Source organism: Plasmodium gonderi (genome assembly GCF_002157705.1).
Source record: "Plasmodium gonderi DNA, contig: Chr01, whole genome shotgun sequence".
In the NCBI taxonomy this organism is placed as follows: Eukaryota; Apicomplexa; class Aconoidasida; order Haemosporida; family Plasmodiidae; genus Plasmodium; species Plasmodium gonderi.
Genome location: NW_021628925.1, coordinates 617,629 through 642,440, shown reverse-complemented (window position 1 = coordinate 642,440; position 24,812 = coordinate 617,629). Strand labels below are relative to the sequence as shown.

Below are 24,812 nucleotides of genomic sequence, written 5' to 3'. Positions count from 1 at the left end.
AAAAAAAAAAAAAAAAAAAAAAAAGGCTGCTCCACTATTTTCCCTACTTTTTCGATAACTCATTTTTTATTATACCAGCTTAGTACTACAACCCTTCTTTGCTCTGTCTAATCATATGAATATGTTCCACAGAGCATATATATATATATATATATATATATATATATATATATATATATATATATATATGTATATGTACTGCCAATTAATTATAACGCAACATTAATTTGCATTACACCGTTTGCAAGATATTTTATTTGTTTTGTTGCTCTTGTGACATTTCGACCATTTATTAAAACTATTCACTATAATTACCTGCATCCAGTGTGCCCATGTAATGGTATGACAACTATAGCAGAACACAAATTACGGTCATTTCTTCTTCGCCTTCTTCCACTGCTTCCACTACTTCATCGTCTTTTTTTTTTAACAAATTAATTAAAAAAAAGGGAGGAATTCTATCTTCCTCCATATCTACATTCAAAAAAAAAAAAAAATATCTGGAACATTTAGCATGTGCACTTATAAATGGAGAAGTGTAAACTAAAACTTTTTCTTTGTTCTTTTTTCGTGTGGTAATTACATAATAAAGAAAATAAATATCAGTGGGGGTTGTTCCTGTATTTTTTTTTTTTTTTTTTGTATTGATGATGTTATTGTACCAACGTTATGTGAATATACAAATAGACATATGAAAAATATTTTTATGTTTACCTAGAGCGATGTCTCAATCTGTATACGTATGAAAGTGCAGAATGGATCGATGGCAATTAGCATGTTGAAAAAGAATTTCATAAAAATGTGGTTTATATTGAAGAATTTCATAGTTTCCCCAATTTTTTTCCCCTCCCTTTATAGGATTTTCGTGGCTTTCACATTTTATAAAAGATATAGATACGACTTTTATCGAAATTATGAAGAACAAAAGGTGTCACTCTATTCTGAGGTAAACGAAAGGGGATGGGGAGAGAAAAAAGAAAAAAAAAAAAAAAAGAAGAAGAAGCATACATTCAGCTAAGCATATTTTGTCTTTTTTTTTCTTTTTTTTCTTTTTTTTTCTTTTTTTTCTTTTTTTTCTTTTTTTTCTTTTTTTTCTTTTTTTTCTTTTTTTTCTTTTTTTTCTTTTTTTTCTTTTTTTTTGTATGTGTGTGTGTTTGTCTTATTAAAGCATAGAAATGTCATATCTCCCTTTTGCATTACATTCAGGAATCATTTTACTTTTCTTTTTTTGACGACATTGTGAAATCTAAGACATACATGGAAGGGATCAATCTGTTGATGTATTTTATACAAAAATGAGGGGAAAGAGATGGAGAGATATTATATACAGGAAAATGTATCACAACTAATTTATCTTGGTTTTGTTCTATTTTCTATTCACGGTTCCATCGTTCACTGATCAATATGTTCTTTTTTCTCCCCTCTCCTTACTCATTTACCCTCTTTCTTTTTCTTCTGTTAGACATGATAACAGGAGTGAATATCCCAACACTATCAATGCCATTAGACGTTTCAATGTGTATCCAGGTATATAATAAATGAACAAAAATGATAAACTTCAATTGGTTCATTTTGAACAAGAGGTTCTCATTTTGTTATATGCATTCTCCACACCCTTATGTTGTTGTTTCATTATTTTCAATTTACAGAAATTGTGCTGGGAACACTATGGAGAGTTCTAAATTTAAAAGAACACGTCGCAACTCCTTACAATTTTTACGTATACGCAGGTATGGTTTAACGAAAGAATGTTTTTCATTTAATATGAAGAGAAGATAAATGTATGTGCAGCAAATCGAGTTGCACCTCCATAGGTTGTTAATACAAAAGAGGGAGTTATATTTCTTTTATTTAGTTTTATTATTACTACTACTAGTAGTAGCAGTAGTAGTGGTATTATTATTTTTTTTTTTTTTTTTAATATTTCAGTCCTACTTTCCCAGGCTGCCAGCGTCAGTACCTTGTTCTTTTTTTCAGTGTATTTGGGTAAAAAATGGGTCACGACAAGACAGATTTATTTTGCACTTTTTCTATCACCATCTCTTACAACATCGCTTGCAAAATCATTTGCAACATCCCTGCTTGCAGGAAGGTCCTATATCTCGGGTGTCATATTCTTAATGCTTTTTTTTTCATGCTTTAGAGAAAAGTTCATAATGAGGTTGTCAGGTATGTGTTTTATATCTGTATCCTTGAGAAAGAGCACTAATAGGAGAACCTGCATATGTATGCCTATGTAATCTGTACACATGTACAATGTGTACGGTTCTTCCATTCCAAAATGTCATGTTTTTTTTTTTTTTTTTTTTTTTTTTTTTTTTTTTTTTTTTTTTTTCCTCCCCCCCCCCCCCCCCCTGATAGCTTTTTCCTTACGAGAAAATTTCTCTTCAGTGTACATGTGGTGCAACATTTTGTTCATCTATATGATCCTACGTGAGAAGAAGGCAAGATTTGAGTGCAAAGTTGGAGTAATAAGATGAGTATAAAAGTAGAATTAAATAAAGAAAAAAAGAAAATAATCACACTCACACTATTTCTCTGGCGTAGCCATATACACTTGTATACAACAAATGGACAAGATTTTTTTTTTTTTTTTTTTTTTTTTTTTTTTTATCTATCCCAATTAATGTAACTATATATATCCCTCTTTATGTCTTACTAATGGAACATTCTTCTTTTTTTTTTTTTTTTTTACACGCAGAAATCACCCTTCCACTTGGTCTGTTTATTTCTCTCTTCCCTTCTTTTTTTCATCACATGGCAATTCTCTGTTTTTGTTATGTTAACACATGTGGTAACCCTCTTTGGGCTTGATTTACTAGGATTCAGAATACAAAAAGAGTTGAACTATATACTGATAACATTCTCTTGTTCATATCTTGTCTCATTACTTTTGACATTTTTCCCGAGATATCTTCTCTATACATATTTTCCTTTTGTGTTGATCTCAATTCTTGGCACCAGTATTTTTTGTACTCAAGTAATTCCATTAAGCAGAGGAACCACGGTGGGTGGCCAGGAGGGAAAAACAGATGCAGGTGTGGTGCAGAAGAAAGACGCTAGTGTGGTGAAAGGGACAGACGCTAGTGTGGTGAAAGGGACAGACGCTAGTGTGGTGAAAGGGACAGACGCTAGTGTGGTGAAAGGGACAAACGCTGGTTTGGTGAAAGGGACAGACGCTGATGTGGTGAAGGGGACGTATGGACATGCCTTTAGAAGAGGACGAGGAAGCATCCATATGATCAGAAGTAGTCACACATGTGAGGAACGAATCGAAGAGAAGCTCCAAGCAGAGAAACTCCAAGTAGAGAAACGCCAAGCAGAGGTATTCAGCACCTGGTCAGGTAAATTTTGCTCCGTTCAGAAAAAAATGGGATTCATGCTGAAGAAGGGATTGACATCTATAGTTATATTCCTGCTGCTACGTCTGATTACATTTGGAATAGAAAAGGATGACTCACACGTAATGTCTCTGTTAAAAGTGCGTCTACATCTAAGTAGTCATAATTTTGATAGCATGATATATAGTGTGGGCTCTGAATTCAATCCGTTTACAAAACGCATGTTTAACATGATAAAAGAAACATCATTGTTTGAATATTTCCTACTGTTTAACGTAATTCTACTCCTTTATGTAATGAATTATTGTGTGTGCTTATGCAGACGAAGAAAAAAAATCGAATTTGGGTTCGAGGTGTTCCATGCACAATTTTTCTACTTGATCATTCAATTTGGATTTTTTGCCTTACTTATGCTTATTATATCTCGACTCCGTGTTTTGGCATTGCCCCTCATGTGTCTCTTGAGCAGTCTTCTTGGATCTCCTTATTTACTCTCCGATATATGGCTAGTTACTATGGAAAATTTGTTCCTTCTAGGGTGCGTTTTCCATCCTTTAAGCAAAATTTTTATTCACTCATTCATTCATGCGGTTTGTTTTTTTATATGTACGCACGTAGGATTACCCTTTAAATTGGAATGCATGGAATACCCTCCGTGTCGTCAAACATCTACCTCTTCCTCTTCTCATATTTTAACACTTGGAATTGCTACCCCATCCCATATCCCTCTTGTGCAGGCCTAGTAAGAAGACATTGTCCAAACTCATCATCTATGGAATTTGTCTCTTAGAATGCATTTACCCATTCATAAAATATTTCCCAACTTATGAATACATCAATATTATGGAAAATAAAGCACCCAATATAAGTAAGAACATGGATTTAATTGTATGGTTGAAAGAAAATTTAAAAGAAGGGGAAGGGATTATTGCAGATATTCCAACATCTAGTTTTTTAAGATCAACTACAAATTTCAAACTTGTTCTGAACCCACAATATGAAGATGTAAGCTTAAGAAAAAGAGTACAAGACTACTATATGTTTTCGGGATGTTTACCATTTAGCGATGCCAAAAAGTATTATTATGAGAAATATAAAGTTCGATATTTTATTGCAAATATATATAGATGTGCAACAACTCCTAATGAAGAAATAAACGCATTCACTATTTCTGAACAAGTGGATTCTAATTATGCTAAATGTAAAAATAGAAAAAGTATGAAATTCTGCCAGCGGGTATTATATGATGATCAAAATTATAGGACTCTTTATCGAAACGGAAAATTTAGCGTTGTCTATTTTCTCCCCAAACTTATTCATGATAACTCTCCCTATGAACAGTTTGATCAAATCAAATACTCCGACATGACTTATTACACCCCTTGGATAACTAGATGCATGCAAACGGACCAGAAGTGCCACGAGCACATTGCGGATGTTGCTAGATCCCATTTGGACGTACTCAGGCATTATCAAATTGGGTTTGCGTTGTACAAATTTGTGGAGAAAGCTCTTCACCAGTATCATTATCAACATCGTGACCACATGGAACTGCATCTGGATCAGAAGGGAGACCCCCAGCATTCCAAACAATCAACCACGAGATCCCACAACTTATCAACCCTTTTCCACTTGGCAGAATTCTACGATTATGACATAAGGAACTCAAGAATGGCACACCAGTTTTATAAGAGAGGGATTAAACTAATCACGATTCCAAACCCAAGTAGCGAAAACAGTTATGTTATCTTCCTAGATCCTTATGTTTCCATATCAGTGCGGATTCAGATGATCACTTCCTACATCTACTTCTTGATAGAAACATCTTTATATCAACAGAGAAGGAAAGACATTTTCTTTCTTTACCAAAACATAGGAATCCTTATACAGGTAGCCAATTTTGCGCTTGACCATGGGTTCTACTATGAGGTGTGGCAAGGGGAAGATGTGAACGAAGCTGGAGACGTGGAAAATACACAGGAATGTCAAGGTGCAAGCTCCGAAGGGAAATGCAAGTGGGGAGGTACAAAGCAAAGTGGCCAAGTGAGCATAGGGAAAATGATAAAGAGAAAATTTCATATACGGGAATTAGACATGATCTTAAATGTCTTGTGTGAAAATGCAGTATACTTGTACAACATACGAAACGAAAATGATGAATATATTCATATATACAAAAAGATGTGGAAGTTGGTTAGACGTGTGTCTCACATGCATGAATGTGTTTTTAAAAACTTTCATCTTTTCGAGAAACGGCAGGTTGGGTTCTTGGACTATTTGGCATTTTTCTATCTGTACCGGTGATCTCGGATCGGGAGGGGGGGAATTGGGTACAAAAAAAAAAAAAAAAAAAAAAAAAAAAAATTATACATACATATATACATACATATATACATACATATATGCATACATATATACACATATGCATATTCTTACATACACAGGTGGGCGAACACAAATGTGCATATATAGATTCTACGTGTGAAAGTACTGCCATACACATGTGCAGAAAATTCTGCAACCATGTACAAAAGTCATGTTCTCCACAAGAACGCACTGTTTACAATTCCTATCTTCTAACAATTCATGTGGAACTTGCAAATGTCATTTCAAGAGAAACAGAAGGAAAAATACACCCACGACTATGACAGCAACAACAATCCATACGCCTACAAAAAAAAAAAAAAAAAAAAAGGGAGAAGTTTAAATTAGTACATTTTTAGGTTTTTTTTTTTTTTATTTTTTTGTAAATCATATATCTAATTGTATTTTCATAAAAACAAATGCCTCCAATTAAAAATTTAAAAAAAATTTTTGAATATTGTATATGATACATGTGCTAAAGAATGTAATTGTTTTTTTTTTTTGTTTTTTTTTTAAAGAGGGGAAGTGCCGTACCTGTCCACTTCAAACCTTGCATAATAGATGCGGTTGCGGCTCCAAATTTCTCGTTAATGGTCACCCAATCTACGTATGTCCTGTTTTCAGTTACGGGTGGCAGAAACGGATCTCTATTGGGTTCGTCTCTTCCGTTTCCTACGGGTTCTATCTCTGCTTCTGATTTGGGCAATATGCTCGCCTCGATTTCGACACTCCCACGGACCTTATTTTTGTGGGCTGGGTGTTTGCACTGAAGCCAGAACCTGAGGGGAGTAAGAAAAGTAAAATAATAGATGTAACTCATCCAGATGTGACTCATCCAGATGTAACTCATCCAGATGTGACTCATCCAGATGTAACTCATCCAGATGTAACTCATCCAGATGTAACTCATCCAGATGTGACTCATCCAGATGTAACTCATCCAGATGTAACTCATCCAGATGTAACTCATCCAGATGTAACTCATCCAGATGTGACTCGAATAATTGCAACTCCTCTGATCACTGCTAGCCAGTGTGGAGCTCACCGCGGAATGTGGTATAGACCCTTCTTCTTGCGAGCCCGGTAAAAGTGAGCAGACATTTCGAGTGTGGCTTCTCCAATGGGTTCGTTTGAAGAAAGCAGAGCGTAGTTGTGCACCTGCACTTTGATACTGGTTGAGTTGGTTGGAATTTTAATGTTGAAAACAAAACGCCAATTGAACATGCCCTTGCCATCCTTGCTATTGTAATGGGTGTCTGTGTCTCGCTTGTCTTCAGAATCTTCATCTGTGTATATACATCTGACAAAGAGACTAATGGTAGGATTATCATCCATAGCTGCATTGCTAACTTTCCATATTACAAGTCTCAGTTGATAATCATCAGGTTCATTAGAGCACAGAATTTTAACAGGATTTAATTGTGCATATTCTTCTGGGTATATTTCAAACCAACATCTTAAAGATCCATGAGAAATGGTACTATTTTCTAATTTGAGTGATCGTAATTCAATTGGCATACTATCATCTATCATGAGTTGTCTAATTCGTGGATTAAAATATCTGTCTTCCATATCGATGTATGTGTATCCAATTATTTCATCTGACAAGGAACCTTGATTCATTATACATATTTGAATAATAGATTCATCAGGAAAAGAACACAACAACTGATAACATCTATTAAATTCAGGTTTATATCCCTGCTTCTTAGTATGACCTGTGTCTTTAATATTATGAGATAATCCTCCAGGGATGTTGGTAATTTCATTACTGTTTTTGATCCATACATAAGTAGTTATATCTGTTGCACCAGAGGGTGGGTTCAATCCTCTTGCTTGAATTATATATGCTCTTACAACCAAATTTCTAGTCAATTTATATTCATTTACTAAATTATCACATTTTTTTAGCATCTCCTTTTTTAAATGTATAGTTTTCTCATCATAAACATTGCATATATATTTTAAATAACCTACAGCTTCTGGTACTCCTGAATCTGTGCATCTAAATATAGTTGCTCTTAGGTATGGTAAATCATCTACATTCATATCTACTTCATATTCGTATAACATCTCATCTCTTTGTATTTCTTCTTGCTCATCATCTCCAGCTAGCGATAGTTGAAAATTTAACATCTCTTCATTGAACCCGTAAATAGTTTTTTTATCCTTTTTCTTATTCATTAGTATATTTTTTTCCCTATTATCATCATGTTTTCCTTTAAAAAAATTCATGTCTCTCAATTTTAATCGTTTTTCACTTGCATTACTCTCATTATCCTCCATTTCTTTCTCTTCTACATTTACAACAGAATCATTTCCATATTCGCTAGCTTTGAAACACACATGTTCAAGTGCCTCTTCGATTCGAACATTTGCAAAGTCGGGATCGTTATATGGCACGTATTCTTTATTAACATATTTCTTCAAGTTTTTTTTTTTCTTTTTACTCATTTCCTGCATCTGTTTTATTCCTTTCTCGACGACCCTCAATTTCGTGCATCGTTCCCTGCTCCCTGAATTTTTTCCCTTTCTACCTTTCCACTTTTTACCTTTTCCATCTTTGCCTCTCCATTTGGTAGATGCATCTTCCCTGAGTACTCTGGACGAATGGACTTCATCTCCTTCGACGTGGTTGTTGTGCGGGTGGAGCAGCTTATCATCTTCTGCATCTTCTCCATCTGCTTCATCTTCTCCATCTTCTTCATCCTCTTCATCTCCTCGTGTTTCCTCCAGGTCTGGCACTTCTCCCAACTCAATCACTGCATCTGGCGCTGTGTCAGCGTTGGGTTCTATACCAGCTTCTTCATCCACATCTGTCTCTACTCCTGCCTCTACCCCTGCAACAGGACGGGCATCCACATCTGTAGCTGCTTCCTCTTCTTCTGCTCTTTCCTCAAGTGCAACCAAAGACATGGCATGGAACCCACCTGCATGCCTCTCTCCATAGTCCTCATCATTGTCTGTATCAGCACCTGCACCATCAAAAAATCCATCGGTAATTTTTCTCGAAATCATAGAACTTTTTTTATAAATAAGAGCCCCGTTGTATGTCTTCCTTGCAGTTTCTGCATCTTCCATTAGAACTTCCTCGAGCAGATGTAACTTAAACAATTCAGCACATTCATTTTTTTCATATTTATCTAGCCAAGGAAGTAACGGGTTCAAAGTGATATATGCAGTACCGATTAAATTGTTATTATTCGTAGCTTTGGCTGACTGGGTAGTATTTGCACCTGTCGTAGTAAATCCAGTATTCAAATCTCTATCTTCAATTCGAACTTCTAAAAAACTATGATGTTGCATTCGTTTTGGTAAAGCAACATCGAGAGAAAAATATTTTAAGAAATTCCAATTTCCTTCTTTCCCTGAAATAACTTTGTTTGTGGTTTCATGCCACAGGAATTGAGATGTATCATCAATATCTCGTCCAAAACAAACAGTTACTGATGGATCTTTCAAAGGTTTAAACATACGTATACCAACAAGAAATAAAGATACATGACCAGGTAAGGTAGAAGGTCTAATGTCATCATAAAATGGATAACTATCATCAAGAACTTTTTCTAAAGGAACTAATTCAAATCCAACTAATAATTTTGCTTTACATTTTTTATATTGTGACGATTTTAAATTTATCCAAACAGGTGAGCGTTTCCATTCTATGGGGACCTTTATTATTGGATAAGTACATGAACCTAGTAGGATGTCATCGTCATTGTAAAGGAATGTTTTATTAACAGATAATGCTTCTATCGATATATCAGGTGCAAGATTTAAATTGGTTGGTAGAATCACTTCTACTTCATATGCTTCATAATAATTTGGGTTCAAGGTATGTAAAATAGTACTAGTTTTTATGGTCTGTCCAGCTAGTTCAATTTTTATATAAGGATCTGGAAAAGAATTATATCCTTTTGCAGGAAAATGTAATCCTTCATAGATTAGTGCACGAAAAAAGTACCGAGATAATTTATATTCTAATCTCGGTGGTCGTTTCTTAAACAAATGAAAAGGAATCAAATTAGCAAAAAAGGAAATGCTATAATCATGTCCATTTGTTTCTACATCCTTCATAATGAACCATTTTGGTTTATTCTCATTTAGTAGTAAATATTTGAAAGGAATTCTTACATAACTTTTTAATTTATAATTACTCATTACATCGGAATCATTAAAAAGATTTTCTGAATGCTTATTTATAGAACCCATTTGATTAAGTTTCATAAACTTATTCGCATCTCCAGAATCGTAATAATCATGGTTATTATGAAGAACTCCTGTGTTATACACACTCCTATTTGTAATCCAATCTGTAACAGCCATGTTGGATTTTACATAAATGTATAAAAAGATATCATATATCTGATCAATATTATTTTGTGGAAGAAAGATACGAAATTCATCAATTCTACCTACACTTTCATTTAGTACATATGATCCTACCTCATTTGCTATCAACGGAGTAGTTCTCAATTTATGTGGTCCCAAACCACATACACATATGATGTTATCACCATTTGAATCATATGCTTTGTTATAATTAATCCTATCATTCATAGAAGCATAGTTCATTCCTTTATTTGTATTACTACGAACTGATAATATTTCATAAATATCTGCACAAAAAATAAATTCTTTATTAGGTGGATCTGGCTCAACTTTTGCTGATTTGATGTATATAGGACCCGGTGCATGTGTTTTGGTTGCACTTACACTGAGAAAAATTCTACCCCCATATAGATAGAATTCTTTTAAATTTTCATCATATGAAAACATATTTTGAACTTTGGTTACTCCCAAAATTTCATTAATGTTGATCCCTTGAGTTGCATTTTTGAATAACTTTTCAGCTGTAGCTGAGAATAAATAATTTCCCAATGCATTAGCAGAATTGGGAGTAGTATTACTATTTGTATTTGCACAAGGTGCATTATTATTTACATTTTGGTTATACATACTACTTCTCGGGGCAATCTGATTTTGGGGGTTATAATATATATTATACCATCTAGCATCTAATTCACGCTTCAATATCTCAAATAAATCTAAAAGAATACTATACATAACTACTCCGTTATGTTCTCCATTTATTAATTCAATAATTATATTTTTATCATAACAAGGAGTACATGTAGGTATGTGTACACTTAGATTCCATACAGGATTAGGATCATTTCTAATAACCTTTGTGCTCTCTTCGAACCCATTATGAGATACTTTTACATATGGTTCTAAGCTGTTTGAGAATAAAGTACTACTACCGATAAATTCCATGTCTTGACCTCTGAAAATATTTACGCATAAATCATAGTGAGTGATGTGTATGTCCAATCCTTTATTTTCACAGAGTTGACCCCTACTATCATCATTATCACTGTCTCCACTACGAGCTGCTTCTGCATTTGTAACAGTTGCATCGTTTATATTTGTCTTTACACTATCATTGACAATTGGTATGGAATCCCCTGGGCCGTACACCCCTACTGATATTAACAAAAAACCAACTTCGTCAAGTGGCAAATCTGGATTTCTTAACTTCACCCATATTCTATATAACCAATGCTGTACTTTGGAGTATACATAATTTAACCCGAATGAACATTTTCCTATTAATGCACTTTGAATTGTATATTTGTGCAAAACACACACATCAACACTTGTTCTTTCAAAATGATAATCTGTTAAATCCATTGAGAAGTTAAAGGATGTGTTATACACCACATTCACTGCTTGATTTTTTTTCGCTGTGCATTTTTTCTCATTATTCACTGTTACTTGTACATACGGGTTTGGAATTATTTCCTTTTCATTCGCACTTTCTCGGAAGCTCAAATCTTTCACCTCATGTATATCCACCTTGATGTTGTACTGAGTTTTCTTCCCAAAGTTCATTTTGGACATTATTATAGCATATATCAAAAAAAAAAGTGTGAAAAGAAGGTGTGTGGTACTTAATTACAAATAAGGGTCAGGGTGATATATAATTTCTATTTTTTAATTGATACGTAGGGAGGAGAAAGGCCGAGGGAAGTGTATTCTGTGCTGCGCATCAAATGGCGCTTTGCGCTATACACCCATAAAGTGCTAATTCGCACTACAATTTGGTGGAAAAAAAAAAAAAAAAAAAAAAAAACGAGAGTAGTAATTGATTAATTGTCTTAATTAACCGTGGTCCTATCCCCATATTTATTTGAAAATGTTCTCTAAGAGTATTTGTGCTTGTTCTCCATTCTAGTATATTTGGGAAAAAGAGGTTGACTAAAAAATTTTCCTCTATTCCATTTTTGGGAGATGGATTGGCACAAAGTTGGTCAAAATTTTCCTTTGTTCCATTTTTGTCAATCCACTTGACAAAAAGTTCGGTACACAAATGGCTATTTTGTATGAACATGCAGGGGGAAAAGGGATTTTTTGGGGAACTATTTTAGGGAATTTTTTTTTTTTTTTCTCAAGTAGCCAAGTTGTACAGGTAAGAAGAAAAAAAAAAAAAAAAAAAAAAAAAAAAAAAAAAAATACAAATTGTTCATAACACTTTGAAAAGGAGAACATTTAAACAAAAAAAAGAATAAAATAAATACATACATACGTATATATATATATATATATATATATATATATATATATGAAATGTCAATTTTCGCAAAAATAAGAGTGGAATTATACGAAAGAGATTACTATTCCAAAAAAAAAAAAAAAAAAAAAAAAAAAGACTGCATATTTTGGACTCTTGATTGTGTAAATCTTTGGTGCATCGAATAGAAGGCTTTTCGACATTTTTCCAAGAGGAGTCACATTCTCCAAAGAGGGAATATGTTTTCTATAGACTTTCGGTATGTCCATAGTTACACATGTTAGTCTAACGGTAAGTGAATTTTTTCTACTTACGTCTTATATCGATTTGTGTGTGTATATATATAATCTGGGTGAAGAGGAACAACTCTGAAAAAAAAAAAAAAAAAAAAAAAGAAAAAAAGATTAAGCACACATGGGAAAAAGAGGAAGTAGGGTATGTGTGTGTGTGTAGCATTCTCGAGGCCGTTTCCTCAGTTTATCAAAAGGACAATGAAACATAAGTGTTCGGGCGGGTAGCACCAAGTGAACGTGGATAAAAGGCTCCTTTTTTAATGCACTGAAAAAAACAGTTTTATGTTTGTGTTTATTCAAAAAGTTCCCGTTTGGGTGTGTACCGCTAAGGCAGGGGGGAGTAACACTTTTGTGACTTGGCAGAAGCGTGAAATTTCAGCCATTAAAAAAAGAGAGCATATTATCGCAGCACGTAGTGGCAATTCACCGCACATCGCTTACACATCGGGTTGAGAAATGTGACATTTTTTTTCCCCCACATGCACATGTTAAGGCAAAAATATTACAGTTTTATGCAAGAGCCATGTGCAACGTGACTCTTTTTTTTGAAGTCCATTCCAACGCATTTATTTTCACACCGTGTAACCATTTATGGTAAGAAAAGAACGAAATAATAAAAAAAAAATAATAATAAAATATAATAAAAAATAATAAAAAATAAAATAGAAAAAAATAAAATAAAACAGCCAATGGGACAAGCAGACGACGAGAAACGAGAGGTGCCGAAGAAGACATTGTTCGTGACGGTAGGATCATACAAATTTGATGAACTGATTGAATTCGTGGATACATACGAGTTTCACGATTTTCTTCAAAATGAAGGTTTTTCCAAAATGACAATGCAGATCGGAGAAGGTACATATGTGCCTAAACTGATATATAAAAATAAGGATAATAATAGAAAATCATTAAAAAGGGTAAAATATTTTCGATATAAAAAAAGTTTGTCTGAATATTTTAAAAAAGCAAAATTAATTTTATGCCATGCAGGAGCAGGTACTACCATTGAATGTTTACGAATGAATAAAAAAATTCTAATTGTTGTGAATAAAAAATTAATGAATAATCATCAAATGGAATTTGCTTATTTTATGCAGTCGTTTAATTATGTGGACATATGTGAAAATTTAAGAAATCTCATGGAACAAATTAGAAAATGTTTAAAGAAAAATACGTATGCAACCCTTCCCTCCCCTCAGACGAACGAACTTTTTCTTAGTGACTTACGACGTTGTTATGAGTAAGCCCATCATATATACTGGGACACAACACCCATTGGGGTGGGGTGGGAGGTCATGGAGGGAAGAGAAGAAGAACACACCATATATAAAATATGGAAAGACAACAACACCAGGGATATATACTACATACATGTACATATATATAATGTATGTAGGTATGTAAAAGGGGAGTGTCTCACTCGCTGGAGATATATGAATCCATGCAGCAAGAGTTAAACATAAAGTACTATGAATAAATACTGTCTTAGTTTGTCAATTTTGTCCAAATTTGTCCAAATTTGTCCAGATTTGTCCAGAATACACAAGACTTGATAGAAACACAGTGAAAGGGGGTTGGTTCCAGGTCGGGTCTGCTCCTCCAGTATATCATCCAAACATAAAATTGCATATTACTTCATTTATGGAGAGTAAAACATTTACACACGGTATGAACAAATATACAACTGCTACGCTGTTGTGTGTTTCTTAAAAATAAGCATAAAAAAAAAAAAGGAATTACACTAACGCAAAGTTGATTGTGGAATATTTACACACCAGTCTGGTTTTGCACTCAAAATGTAAGCGCGTGGGGAAAGAAATAAAATCACAAAATGTGTAAAGATGTGTGGGAAAAAAAGGGCGACATGAAGTGGAATAAAAGCTGAAGTGGAATGAAATGTTGAAGTGGAATGAAATGCTGAAGTGGAATGAAATGCTGAAGTGGAATGAAATGCTGAAGTGGAATGAAATGCTGAAGTGGAATGAAAAGCTGGGTAAAAAATGGACACATTTTTCTTACCCCACGTAAACGAACGGTGGGGGTAAGGAGAAGTGTTAACATGTTTTTTGTAAAAAATATTTTTTTTAAGTCGTGGTTGTGCAAATTAACGATGGTATATATATATATTATTCCTCTGCCCCCACGAACTCTTCTCCTTCTCCTCTCTCTCTACTCCTCTTATGATCCTCCTCCGCGTCCAAGTATGCCAAACATTTTTCGACATTTTTTTATCCCTTTCGCTGCCTCTAAACACACACATGGGCATAACTGACACGTGCTCAATTTTGCAGTTAAGTTTATTTTTTCTCTCTCTCTCTCCTACATCTTTGCATATTCCAGAAGTGTCGAAAGAGATAATTCAATTATAACACAAATGTGTGTGCTGATGGGGTCACCCTTCTTCTCCCTATTTTCTTCTACCTCGTTTTAGATTTCAACTCAAATGTGTACGTTTTGGCATCCTACCCAATATGATATATATACACATATATAGCACATTTCACATGTCACTTATCTATGTACACCTTGTTACACCATCATATCTGCATGAAGAATCAACCGAACACGTAAAATTTATTCTCATTTTGTACATGCGAGCACTTGTAAAAAAAAAAAAAAAAAAGGTGAAAAATAAATTTTTTTTTTTTTTTTTTTTTTTTTTTTTTTCTCTTTCCCCCTCAAGGATATAAAATGTCAATAGCAATCTACGAACTCTCCCGCTTAAAATCAGTTTTGCCTCCTTCACCCTTTGATGATGCTGCTGCTGAAGATGTAGCAGCTTCTTCCGCTGCTGCTGCCTTCTCAGCAGCTTTCAAAATGACCGTCTCGAAAAGCTGGTTCACGTCAAAATCTTTGGCATCACTCATATCTTTCTTTGTTTTCGACAGCTTTAGCATTATTTTTCCAAGAACTTTTAGAGCCTTAGCTCTTTTCAATCTGATTTGAATAGAAACACCTTCATCACGCAAAACTTTTTCTGCTACTTTTCTCAAGGTTGTTTCGATATCCCATAGAACTATTTTCAGCACGTTCTTTATAATTATTCCAAAGGCTTCATTACTTTTCTTTTCCAGAAAAGCATCTCTATTGAAATCTTTCGATGGGTCTATGTTGCTACTGAATTGTTTGCTATCACGAGAATGTTTATTTGATGATTTCTTATCAAATGAATTATCATGTATAAATAAATAACTCACTCCATTCATCTGGAAGGCATTCGTCGTTGTACCACCCGCAGCAGTAGCACCACCAGCAGCAGTAGGACTTGAATTGGTATTATGCTCATCCACATTCTGCTTATCCGTAAGGTCGATATTTTCATCATTTGCGTCTTTCGTTTTGTTTTTTTTTTTCTTCCCTTTTCGCATATCTCCAAAAAAATCAGAGAACTTGTTGGATGATTTACTTTCACTATGACTTCCACTTGAGTACTCATCATTTATATTATTGTTTAAGGCATCATCATCATTATAAGCTATATATTTATTATCTTCTTTATTCTTATTCTTACTGCTCGTTGCTGTTGTTGCTGTGGTTGTTGTTGTTTCATTAGCACCTGTGATTTTTTGATTTTTCTGAAAATCAGGGTGATCAATGGCATTTTGCATTTCATTATAAGTTGCCATTTTTTGCATGGTTAGAAATGTACTAATAATGGATGTACACAAACCAAAATTATTCTGAACAGATCTTTTCTGAGCTTGAATATTTGGAACCGTGGCACCCATTCCCCATAGTGTTGTTACTTCTGCTATGAAAGAAACAGCACTGTTACGATATGTCCAACCAATGGATTCTAAAATAGAACTTGAAAAAGATGAATCTAAGGAATTTTTTAATTCTTTTTCCATTCTTTCTGGCCAATCCGTACAATCTCCATCTACAAATGGTTGTAATTTGTCTCGTAAAATTAATGCTAATTCAACTTCTCTTTTCGCTTGTTCCATTTCCATCTCAGAAAGCATTTTTCCACCTTGTGTTTGAATATCTTCAATAGATGTATTTTGTTCAAATGCTAGCTTAATAAAAAAGGCAACACGTAATGTCCCAATGTAATCAGATAATTCTTCTGAACTATAAAGCATCATAAATAGAATAGCTGGATCTATAAGAACCATATCTTTTGTTGCATTAAGTCCATGTTGGTTATAATCAGCTCGCCTTTGTGAATCACTTAATACTTGGTAAGCTTCATTTATTTTTTGAAATTTTAATTTTGCTTCTGGATCATTGGCATTCTTATCTGGGTGAAATTTTAAAGCTAATTTGTAGTAACTTGACTTAATTTCACTAAAACTTGCATTTGGTTTCACATTTAAAATGTCATAATATGTTGTATCTACACATATACCACCACTATTTCCTCCATCCTTTACACCACCAAATATACCACCTCCACTTTCGAAGCCAAATCCACCACCTGTGCTACTACTCTTACTTCCTCTAGTAGAACCAAATTTTGTAGAATTGGTGTTACTACTACCCTCTGGAAATATTTTCTTCGCTTCTTCATCTAAACAATAACCAGTTTTGTACTCATTGCAGAACGAAGGAATTTCAATATTTCCAAACAGGTTCGAAAATCCAAAATTGCTGAAAAAACCTCCACCACCACCGCTGCTACTTTCGCCACTATTGTGGTTTGCACTTTCTCCATTTCCATCGTTTTCCTCATGTTTCCTCTTTTCCTCATGTTTTTTCTTTTCCTCGTGTTTGTTCTTTTTCTCATCTTTGCTCTTTTCCACAGATTCTGTTTTTTCCTCCAGTTTTTTCTTTTCCACAGCTTCTGTTTTTTCCTCCAGTAATTTCTTTTCCACAGCTTCTGTTTTTTCCTCCAGTAATTTCTTTTCCACAGCTTCTGTTTTCTCCTCGTGTTTGTTCTTTTTCTCATCTTTGTTCTTTTCCACAGATTCTGTTTTTTTCTCAGGTTTGCTCTTTTCCACGGGTTCTGTTTTTTTCTCAGGTTTGCTCTTTTCCACGGGTTCTGTTTTTTTCTCAGGTTTGCTCTTTTCCACGGGTTCTGTTTTTTTCTCAGGTTTGCTCTTTTCCACGGGTTCTGTTTTTTTCTCAGGTTTGCTCTTTTCCTCAGGTTTGCTCTTTTTCTCATGTTTGCTCTTTTCCACAGGTTCTGTTTTTTCCTCCAGTTTTTTCTTTTCCACAGGTTCTGTTTTTTCCTCCAGTTTTTTCTTTTCTACAGGTTCTGTTTTTTCCTCCAGTTTTTTCTTTTCCTCATGTATGTTCTCTTCCACTAGTTCTGCTCCTTCCTCGTCTTCCACTAGTTCTGCTCTTTCCTCGTCTTCCACTAGTTCTGCACTTTCCTCGCCTTCCACTAGTTCTGCACTTTCCTCGCCTTCTACTAGTTCTGCTCTTTCCTCGAGTTCCTTCCATTCCTCGTACTCATCGCTTAAAGAATGTTTACGCTCCTTCAGGAGTTTACTCTTTTTCAGGCGTTCACTTTTTCTCTCCATACGTTCTTTGCTTTCCTCACGCTCACTGCTTCCCGTACGTTTGTTCTTTTTAAAGCGAATTATTTTTTTCATACGATCACTTTTTTTTTTACGTTCTTCGATTCCAGAACTTTTTTTCTTTTTCACATGTTCACCGCTTCTCACACTATCACCGCTTCTCACACTATCACCGCTTCTCACACTATCACCGCTTCTCACACTATCACCGCTTCTCACACTCTCACGGCTTCTCCTATTCTCATCACTTCTCACACTCTCACGGCTTCTCCTATTCTCATCACTTATCACACTCTCACGGCTTCTCCTATTCTCATCACTTCTCACACTCTCACGGCTTCTCCTATTCTCATCACTTCTTACACTCTCACGGCTTCTCCTATTCTCATCATTTCTTACACTCTCACGGCTTCTCCTATTCTCATCACTTCTTACACTCTCACGGCTTCTCCTATTCTCATCACTTCTTACACTCTCACGGCTTCTCCTATTCTCATCACTTCTCATACGTTCATTCCTCTCCTTACGATCATTCCACTCCTCATTCTCATCGATTCTCAAACGTTCATTCCTTTCCTCATGATAATCACTTCTCATAAGTTCATTCCTCTCCTTGCGATCATTCCACTCCTCATTCTCATCGATTCTCAAGCCTTCATTCCTCTCCTCATGATTATTGCTTCTCACACTCTCACGGCTTCTCCTATTTTCATCACTTCTCATACGTTCATTCCTCTCCTTACGATCATTCCTTTCCTCATGATCATCGCTTCTCACACGTTCATTCCTTTCCTCATGATAATCACTTCTCATACGTTCATTCCTCTCCTCATGATAATTTCTCTCCTCATAATCATTCCACTCCTCAAGCACATCTCTTCCAGCATGTTTATTCCTTTTCGTGTATTCACCACTTCTCGCATATTCATCTCTCCTCATAGGTTCTCCACTTCTCATATATTCATCTCTCCTCATAGGTTCTCCACTTCTCATATATTCATCTCTCCTCATAGGTTCTCCACTTCTCATATATTCATCTCTCCTCATAGGTTCTCCACTTCTCATATATTCATCTCTCCTCATAGGTTCTCCACTTCTCACATATTCATCTCTCCTCATAGGTTCTCCACTTCTCATATATTCATCTCTCCTCATAGGTTCTCCACTTCTCATATATTCATCTCTCCTCATAGGTTCTCCACTTCTCATATATTCATCTCTTTTCATATATTCATCTCTTCTCATGTATTCATCTCTTCTCATGGATTCTCCACTTCTCATATATTCATCTCTCCTCATAGGTTCTCCACTTCTCATATATTCATCTCTTTTCATATATTCATCTCTTCTCATGGATTCATCTCTTCTCATGGATTCTCCACTTCTCATATATTCATCTCTCCTCATAGGTTCTCCACTTCTCATATATTCACCGCTTCTCATATATTCACCTCTTCTCACCCGTTCATACCTGTCCTCATAATCATCTATATCCTCACTCCGTTCAATTCCATATTTTCCTTCGCCCCTTTCTTCTCTTTTTTTTTTCATATAATAATCACTAGCCTGTTCTTTGCTTCCACTACTGCTGCTTCGATAATCTAATGGTTCATCATCCATTTTACCACTTCTCTTCCTGTCTTCTGAATTATACGCTTTGCTATACTTGAATTTGTAATGATGTCTACTATTCTCATGTGGATTGTTCATTCCCAAATCATCATCTTCATCAAAAAATTCAGCAGTTGATCTACTCTTCGTGGCAGCAGCAGCGGCTGCTAGATTCGTCGGTATGTTCGTTGAAATGTTTGCTGATCCTGCATTTGCTCTTGCGATGTTGCTACTAGGTGATGAGAACCAATTTCCATAATCTCCAAAAAAACCCCAGTTCGACATGGCTTCACACAGGAGAAGAGGAGGGAGAGATTAGTGTCTATTCGATCTTGCAATGGTGTAAATGCTTAGTGGATGTATACGTGGGAACGAGCTGAATGGTGATGCGCCCCCTCCACACACACATAGGCACACTTTAAATTTTTATCACTTTATCCAAATGTTCACAATTTTGTGAAAACAAACTGTTTGTTATCTAAATGATGCAGTATTTCAAAGTGTCAGAAAATTCGTCAGATCTATTTGCTGAATAATATAACCCACTTCCACCATATACCCCTCCTCCAAGGGAATTGATTCTCAAATTGTTGTGTAGTTGGATCTTTTGATGCTTTTCCGTTCGACAAGTTTCCTTTCCTGTCTAGTTATATCCTAAACGTGTTTTCCAACTGCTTTTTTTTTTTTTTTTTTCTTTTTTTCTGATTGTCAGACCTCTGGGGAATGGAATTTTATTTACCACTCCTTTAACTTGAGAAAACAAACAAGATGGGAATTTATTCAATACAACAATTCGGTGTCTCAAAAAAAAAAAAAAAAAAAAAAAAAGCTAGCTATTACAACATGCTCATTGAAAAAAAAAAAAAAAAAAAAAAAAATTTTTAAATGTAAAATTTTTTATGGATTTTTTAAAAATTTTTTTTTTTTTTTTTTTTTTTTTTTTTTTTGTTAGACCTCTGGGGAATGGAATTTTTTTTTCCATCCCTTTAATTTTAAAAAACAAACAAGAGGGGAATTTTTTAAATAAAATAATTCGGTGTTTCAAAAAAAAAAAAAAAAAAAAAAAATAGCTGTTACAAAATACAAATTAAAAAAAAAAAAAAAAAAAAAAAAAAAAAAAAAAAAAAAAGAAGGTAAATATGTAAGGAAAATAAACAAATCTCAAAGTAAAATCAATTGAAAAAAAAAAAAAAAAAAAAAAAAAAAAAAAAAAAAAAAAAAAAAAAAAAAAAAAAAAAAAAAAAAAAAAAATAAAAAAAAAAAAAAAAAAAAAAAAAAAAAAAAAAAAAAAAAAAAAAAAAAAAAAAAAAAAAAAAAAAAAAAAAAAAAAAAGAAGGTAAAAATGTAAGGAAAAAAAAAAAATCTCAAAGTAAAATCAATTGAAAAAAAAAAAAAAAAAAAGCAAAATGAAAAATGAAAAATGAAAAACGAGAAAGCAGTAAACAGTGATGTTTTTAAATATAGCAAGTGGTAAAAAAAAAAAAAAATAATAAAATAAAAAAATAAATATAAATCTCAAACAAATTTTCAAGCAAAATCTCTAGCAAAATCGCAAGCAAAACGCAAGCAAAATCGCAAGCAAAACGCAAGCAAAATCGCAAGCAAAACGCAAGCAAAATCGTAAGCAAAATCGCAAGCAAAATCTCAAGCAAAAAAAAGGGCACAACAATTCTTCTAAAAACATAACGACGTGGTGAAGATCTACTGTCGCTCGATAAATGCAAGACCCCTGTACGTAAAAAAAAAAAAAAAGAAAAGAAAAGAAAAGAAAAGAAAAAGAAAAAAATAAATAGTAAAAAGTAATAAATGAAGTGATAAAAATAAAGTACAAAATAAAGTAATATAAAATAGATAAAATAAGATAAAATAAGATAAAATAAGATAAAATAAGATAAAATAGATAAAATAAGATGAAATAAGATGAAATAGGATAAAATAAGATAAAATAAAAAAATGTAGAAAAAAAATGTAGTAAAAAAAAATGTAGTAAAAAAAAATGTAGTAAAAAAAAATATAATAAAAAAAATGTATAAAAAAACACAAAGCCATAGATCGTAAAACTCAAAGCAAAAAATGCACAACACAACGTAAAAAACAGAATGTAAAACGCAAAACGCAGAAAATTAAAAATATATATTAAGCATAAAATGTAGAAAACATAAGTTATTAAAGTACAATATAAAAATAAACATAGAATGAGGGAGGGGGGACGAGCGGTTGCTGGATGACGTAAGAAAAAACCCCCCCAGGTGGGTAACACTTTTTTGTCCGAGAGAATGTCACAGGGCGACAATTTGTCAATCTTGGAATTAAAAAAAAAAAAATCTATGTAACTTATCAATTTTTGGTATACATTTTTAAGCAATTTTTTTTTTTTTTTTTTTTTTTTTTTTGTAATGACAAAGGGAAAAATGTATGTTTTTTTGGCTCTGGTTACAAGAACGATAAAAATTAAAAGTTGTAATTTCCATTTTTATATCTAAACCCATTATTCCCAATCTCCAATATACAATAAAATATATCACTGCTGTTGTTATTTTATTTTTTTAGCACCATGCCCTGTAATTTGTCACCTGATTAATTATTCAACTTTTTTTATGTGACAATGGTCCTTCATTTTATTTTCCCTCCTCTTCTGCCTCCATCTTTCGTATGTTCTCCAATCTCCAATGAAAATGCCTTATTCTATTTTTGCGACAATTAGTACTTGCTTTTTCCTGTCCATTTAGTTTCGTTTCATTTTTGTTACTCCTATTAATATTATTACTTTTGCTTTTCTTACCATTTTTGCTATGTTTGTTACTTTTTTTTTTTTTTTTTTTTTTTTGGTTGTTCCCGAGGTGTCGAAGGGTGGAAGATGACACGAATGGGAGAGGAAGAAGGAGGGAGGTATCAGTTTTGTGAGACAAATCTTTTCGATTTCCATACCTCTAAAGATTCCTTACGAGAGAAAAGGGGGAAACTCTTTTTCTTCACATGAACCACGTACATGTAAAGAAGTGTATCAAACGCGTTTTATATTTCGTAAATTAGCTTGTTCGATAAAGAGAGAAAAAAAAAAAAAAAAAAAAAAAAAAAAAAAAAAAAAAAAACTGGCCCCTCTCCTCTCTAGACATACAAACAAGCGGAAAAGCAGACAAAGAGGACAGGTACAAATGTGTATTATTGTTCTCTCCGCGTTTCTCACATGGCATGGGTGCATTATAAAGAAAGAGAGGTCCTATGGACTGACAAAAAGGAAACTTAAAAGTAAAATAAGAGACAAAGCAGCAGTTCCAGCAATTGCAGTACGCGTAGGCGAGCTTCTCCACCCCACTAACGTCTCAGGTTCTAACGCATGAAGGTGGAAGGAGGGACTGAAGTGTTTTCAACTGGGAATAGGGAATAATATGAGAACGAATCTGGTTAAAAATTGTCAGTATATATAATCCCCCTCAATTTTCACAAACTGATAATATTATTCTGCTGAATACATTTTTAGTGAACTCGATGGAAAGTGGCATTGAATAAACAACAACAATATAAAAATGGGAAGGAGTATAAATTTTTCCAATTTGTCCAATTTTTCTGCTTCACCCTACCCTACCCCCCCCTCAATATTTCAGCTTCCTTTTCTGCTTCCACCACTATTGGACTTCCTTGTGATTGCTTTTCTTTTTCTTCACCTGACCGTGGACAGACTTCTCGATTTGAGTATTCTGTTTTTTATTTTAGCTGAAAGAGACTCGATGGTGATTTTTTTTCCATGCCTCGAGTCACATTTTGTTACGAATTGCATTTCTCCTGTTGCCACCTTTTCCTCATTACCATTTCCTAATGGACAGGTTCGATCTTCTGAGTCCCCTCCTCTAATGTGCATTGCTGCGTTATCCAGTTGATTACAACCTGACCGTGTGCAGGTGGAATGCCCACACAGCATTGAATAACTTCCATGTCTGTTTTCACAAACTTCATTGTCGTTCCCTCTTTTTTTTTGCGATACACTTCCTGAGAAGTTGAGTCCACCTATATGAGTGGAATGTTCACCCTTGTCGTGCTCTTTCCGCTGTTCACTGTTTACATTGGCCAGGGTAATTTCATTTTTTAAAAGGTCACTACTACGTGCGTTGTACTCGATACGATCGATGCTTCCATCGTTAAATGCAACGCTGGAATTTTTTTTTTCATAAGTTGTAGTATTGCCAGTTTGACTTTTTCCTTCCCTGACTTGTTCATATTTTGTGTTGAGATTTTTCCCACTATGTTCACGCTTTGTGGATACCTGTTTCCGTAAATTGGGAGAATTCGCCCCCCCTTGTTCAGGCGATTTGTGTGCAAAATGTTGGTCATAGCTTTTTTTTTCCTGGCCAGGTAAATTGCGCGTAAATTGTTGGTCATAGCTTTTTTTTTCCTGGTAAGGTAAATTGCGCGTAAATTGTTGGTCATAGCTTTTTTTTTCCTGGTCAGGTAAATTGCGCGTAAATTGTTGGTCATAGCTTTTTTTTTCCTGGTCAGGTAAATTGCGCATAAATTGTTTGTCATCGTTTTTTTTCTTTTTTGCACCAAGGGAGCAATACTTATCGTAAGAAGAATTGTCTTCTTCGAATTCTTTTTGGTTCATTTGACGAGGATTCGCAGTGCTTTGGTTTCTTAAATAGAAATTTCCTTCCTCCCCTTGTGAACGTGGCTCGTTTATTTTGCACATGTCTTCATGGACATTATGACTCTTACAACCATCACCCCTAGAACCGCTAGTATCCCTAGCAATGCCACCCCTGTGTGCACTACCATTTCGCCTGAAGAGGTCAGGCAAATTCGTTACACTTTTTTTTTGGTCATAATATTCTTCCCCCTGTCGAAGAGTCTCCGATTTGCCCTGAGGACGAAAGGAATGATCCCTCCGCATCGTTTCTTCTCTCGTCCATTCAGATGTTTGTTCATCACATTTGATAAAGGGATTGTAAAAACTGGACAAATCGCAAGGACCTATCGAATTATTATTAGCATTATTTAATGTTTTAAATAAAAATTCGTTAATTTTTAAGTAATTTTTATTTAAAACGTTTAGCTTGTTATGATAATTATGAGCTTCCTTTTTCCAGTAAGAGCACTCTTTTGTCAATTTTGCAATATCGTTTTTTAGCTGATCAATTATTTTATTTATTTTTTTCTTTTCATCTTCTTC

The 24,812-nt window shown here is 34.2% G+C and overlaps 5 protein-coding genes across 5 annotated transcripts in view; 2 read left to right on the top strand and 3 right to left on the bottom strand.

Moving 5' to 3' along the window:
• Positions 1-528: 528 nt before the first annotated feature.
• PGO_011230 (hypothetical protein, conserved) lies at positions 529-5,645 on the top strand (the record flags this gene model as incomplete). Its single annotated transcript, XM_028685763.1, has 10 exons — positions 529-575; positions 859-946; positions 1,207-1,280; positions 1,463-1,527; positions 1,650-1,730; positions 1,930-1,986; positions 2,089-2,169; positions 2,362-2,462; positions 2,702-3,879; positions 4,079-5,645. The coding sequence occupies 10 exons, from the start codon at positions 529-531 to the stop codon at positions 5,643-5,645; spliced, it is 3,339 nt and encodes a 1,112-aa protein (XP_028541564.1).
• Positions 5,646-5,945: 300 nt separating this feature from the next.
• On the bottom strand, positions 5,946-11,600 carry PGO_011220 (ferlin; the record flags this gene model as incomplete). The annotated part of the gene is made up of 3 exons (XM_028685762.1): positions 5,946-6,010; positions 6,240-6,484; positions 6,751-11,600. 3 exons carry the CDS (start codon positions 11,598-11,600, stop codon positions 5,946-5,948), a joined length of 5,160 nt encoding a protein of 1,719 aa, XP_028541563.1.
• A 1,661-nt stretch (positions 11,601-13,261) lies between these two features.
• PGO_011210 (glycosyltransferase) lies at positions 13,262-13,816 on the top strand (the record flags this gene model as incomplete). Its single annotated transcript, XM_028685761.1, has 1 exon — positions 13,262-13,816. The coding sequence occupies one exon, from the start codon at positions 13,262-13,264 to the stop codon at positions 13,814-13,816; it is 555 nt and encodes a 184-aa protein (XP_028541562.1).
• Positions 13,817-15,277: 1,461 nt separating this feature from the next.
• Positions 15,278-19,933, bottom strand: PGO_011200 (DnaJ domain containing protein; the record flags this gene model as incomplete). Its single annotated transcript, XM_028685760.1, has 1 exon — positions 15,278-19,933. The coding sequence occupies one exon, from the start codon at positions 19,931-19,933 to the stop codon at positions 15,278-15,280; it is 4,656 nt and encodes a 1,551-aa protein (XP_028541561.1).
• A 3,376-nt stretch (positions 19,934-23,309) lies between these two features.
• Positions 23,310-24,812, bottom strand: part of PGO_011190 (kinesin) — a gene marked incomplete at both ends in the record, with an annotated part of 4,227 nt that continues 2,724 nt past the window's right edge. The window contains one exon of the mRNA XM_028685759.1: positions 23,310-24,812. This exon is cut by the window's right edge and continues 444 nt beyond it. Coding sequence (XP_028541560.1) covers positions 23,310-24,812 — 1,503 coding nt within the window.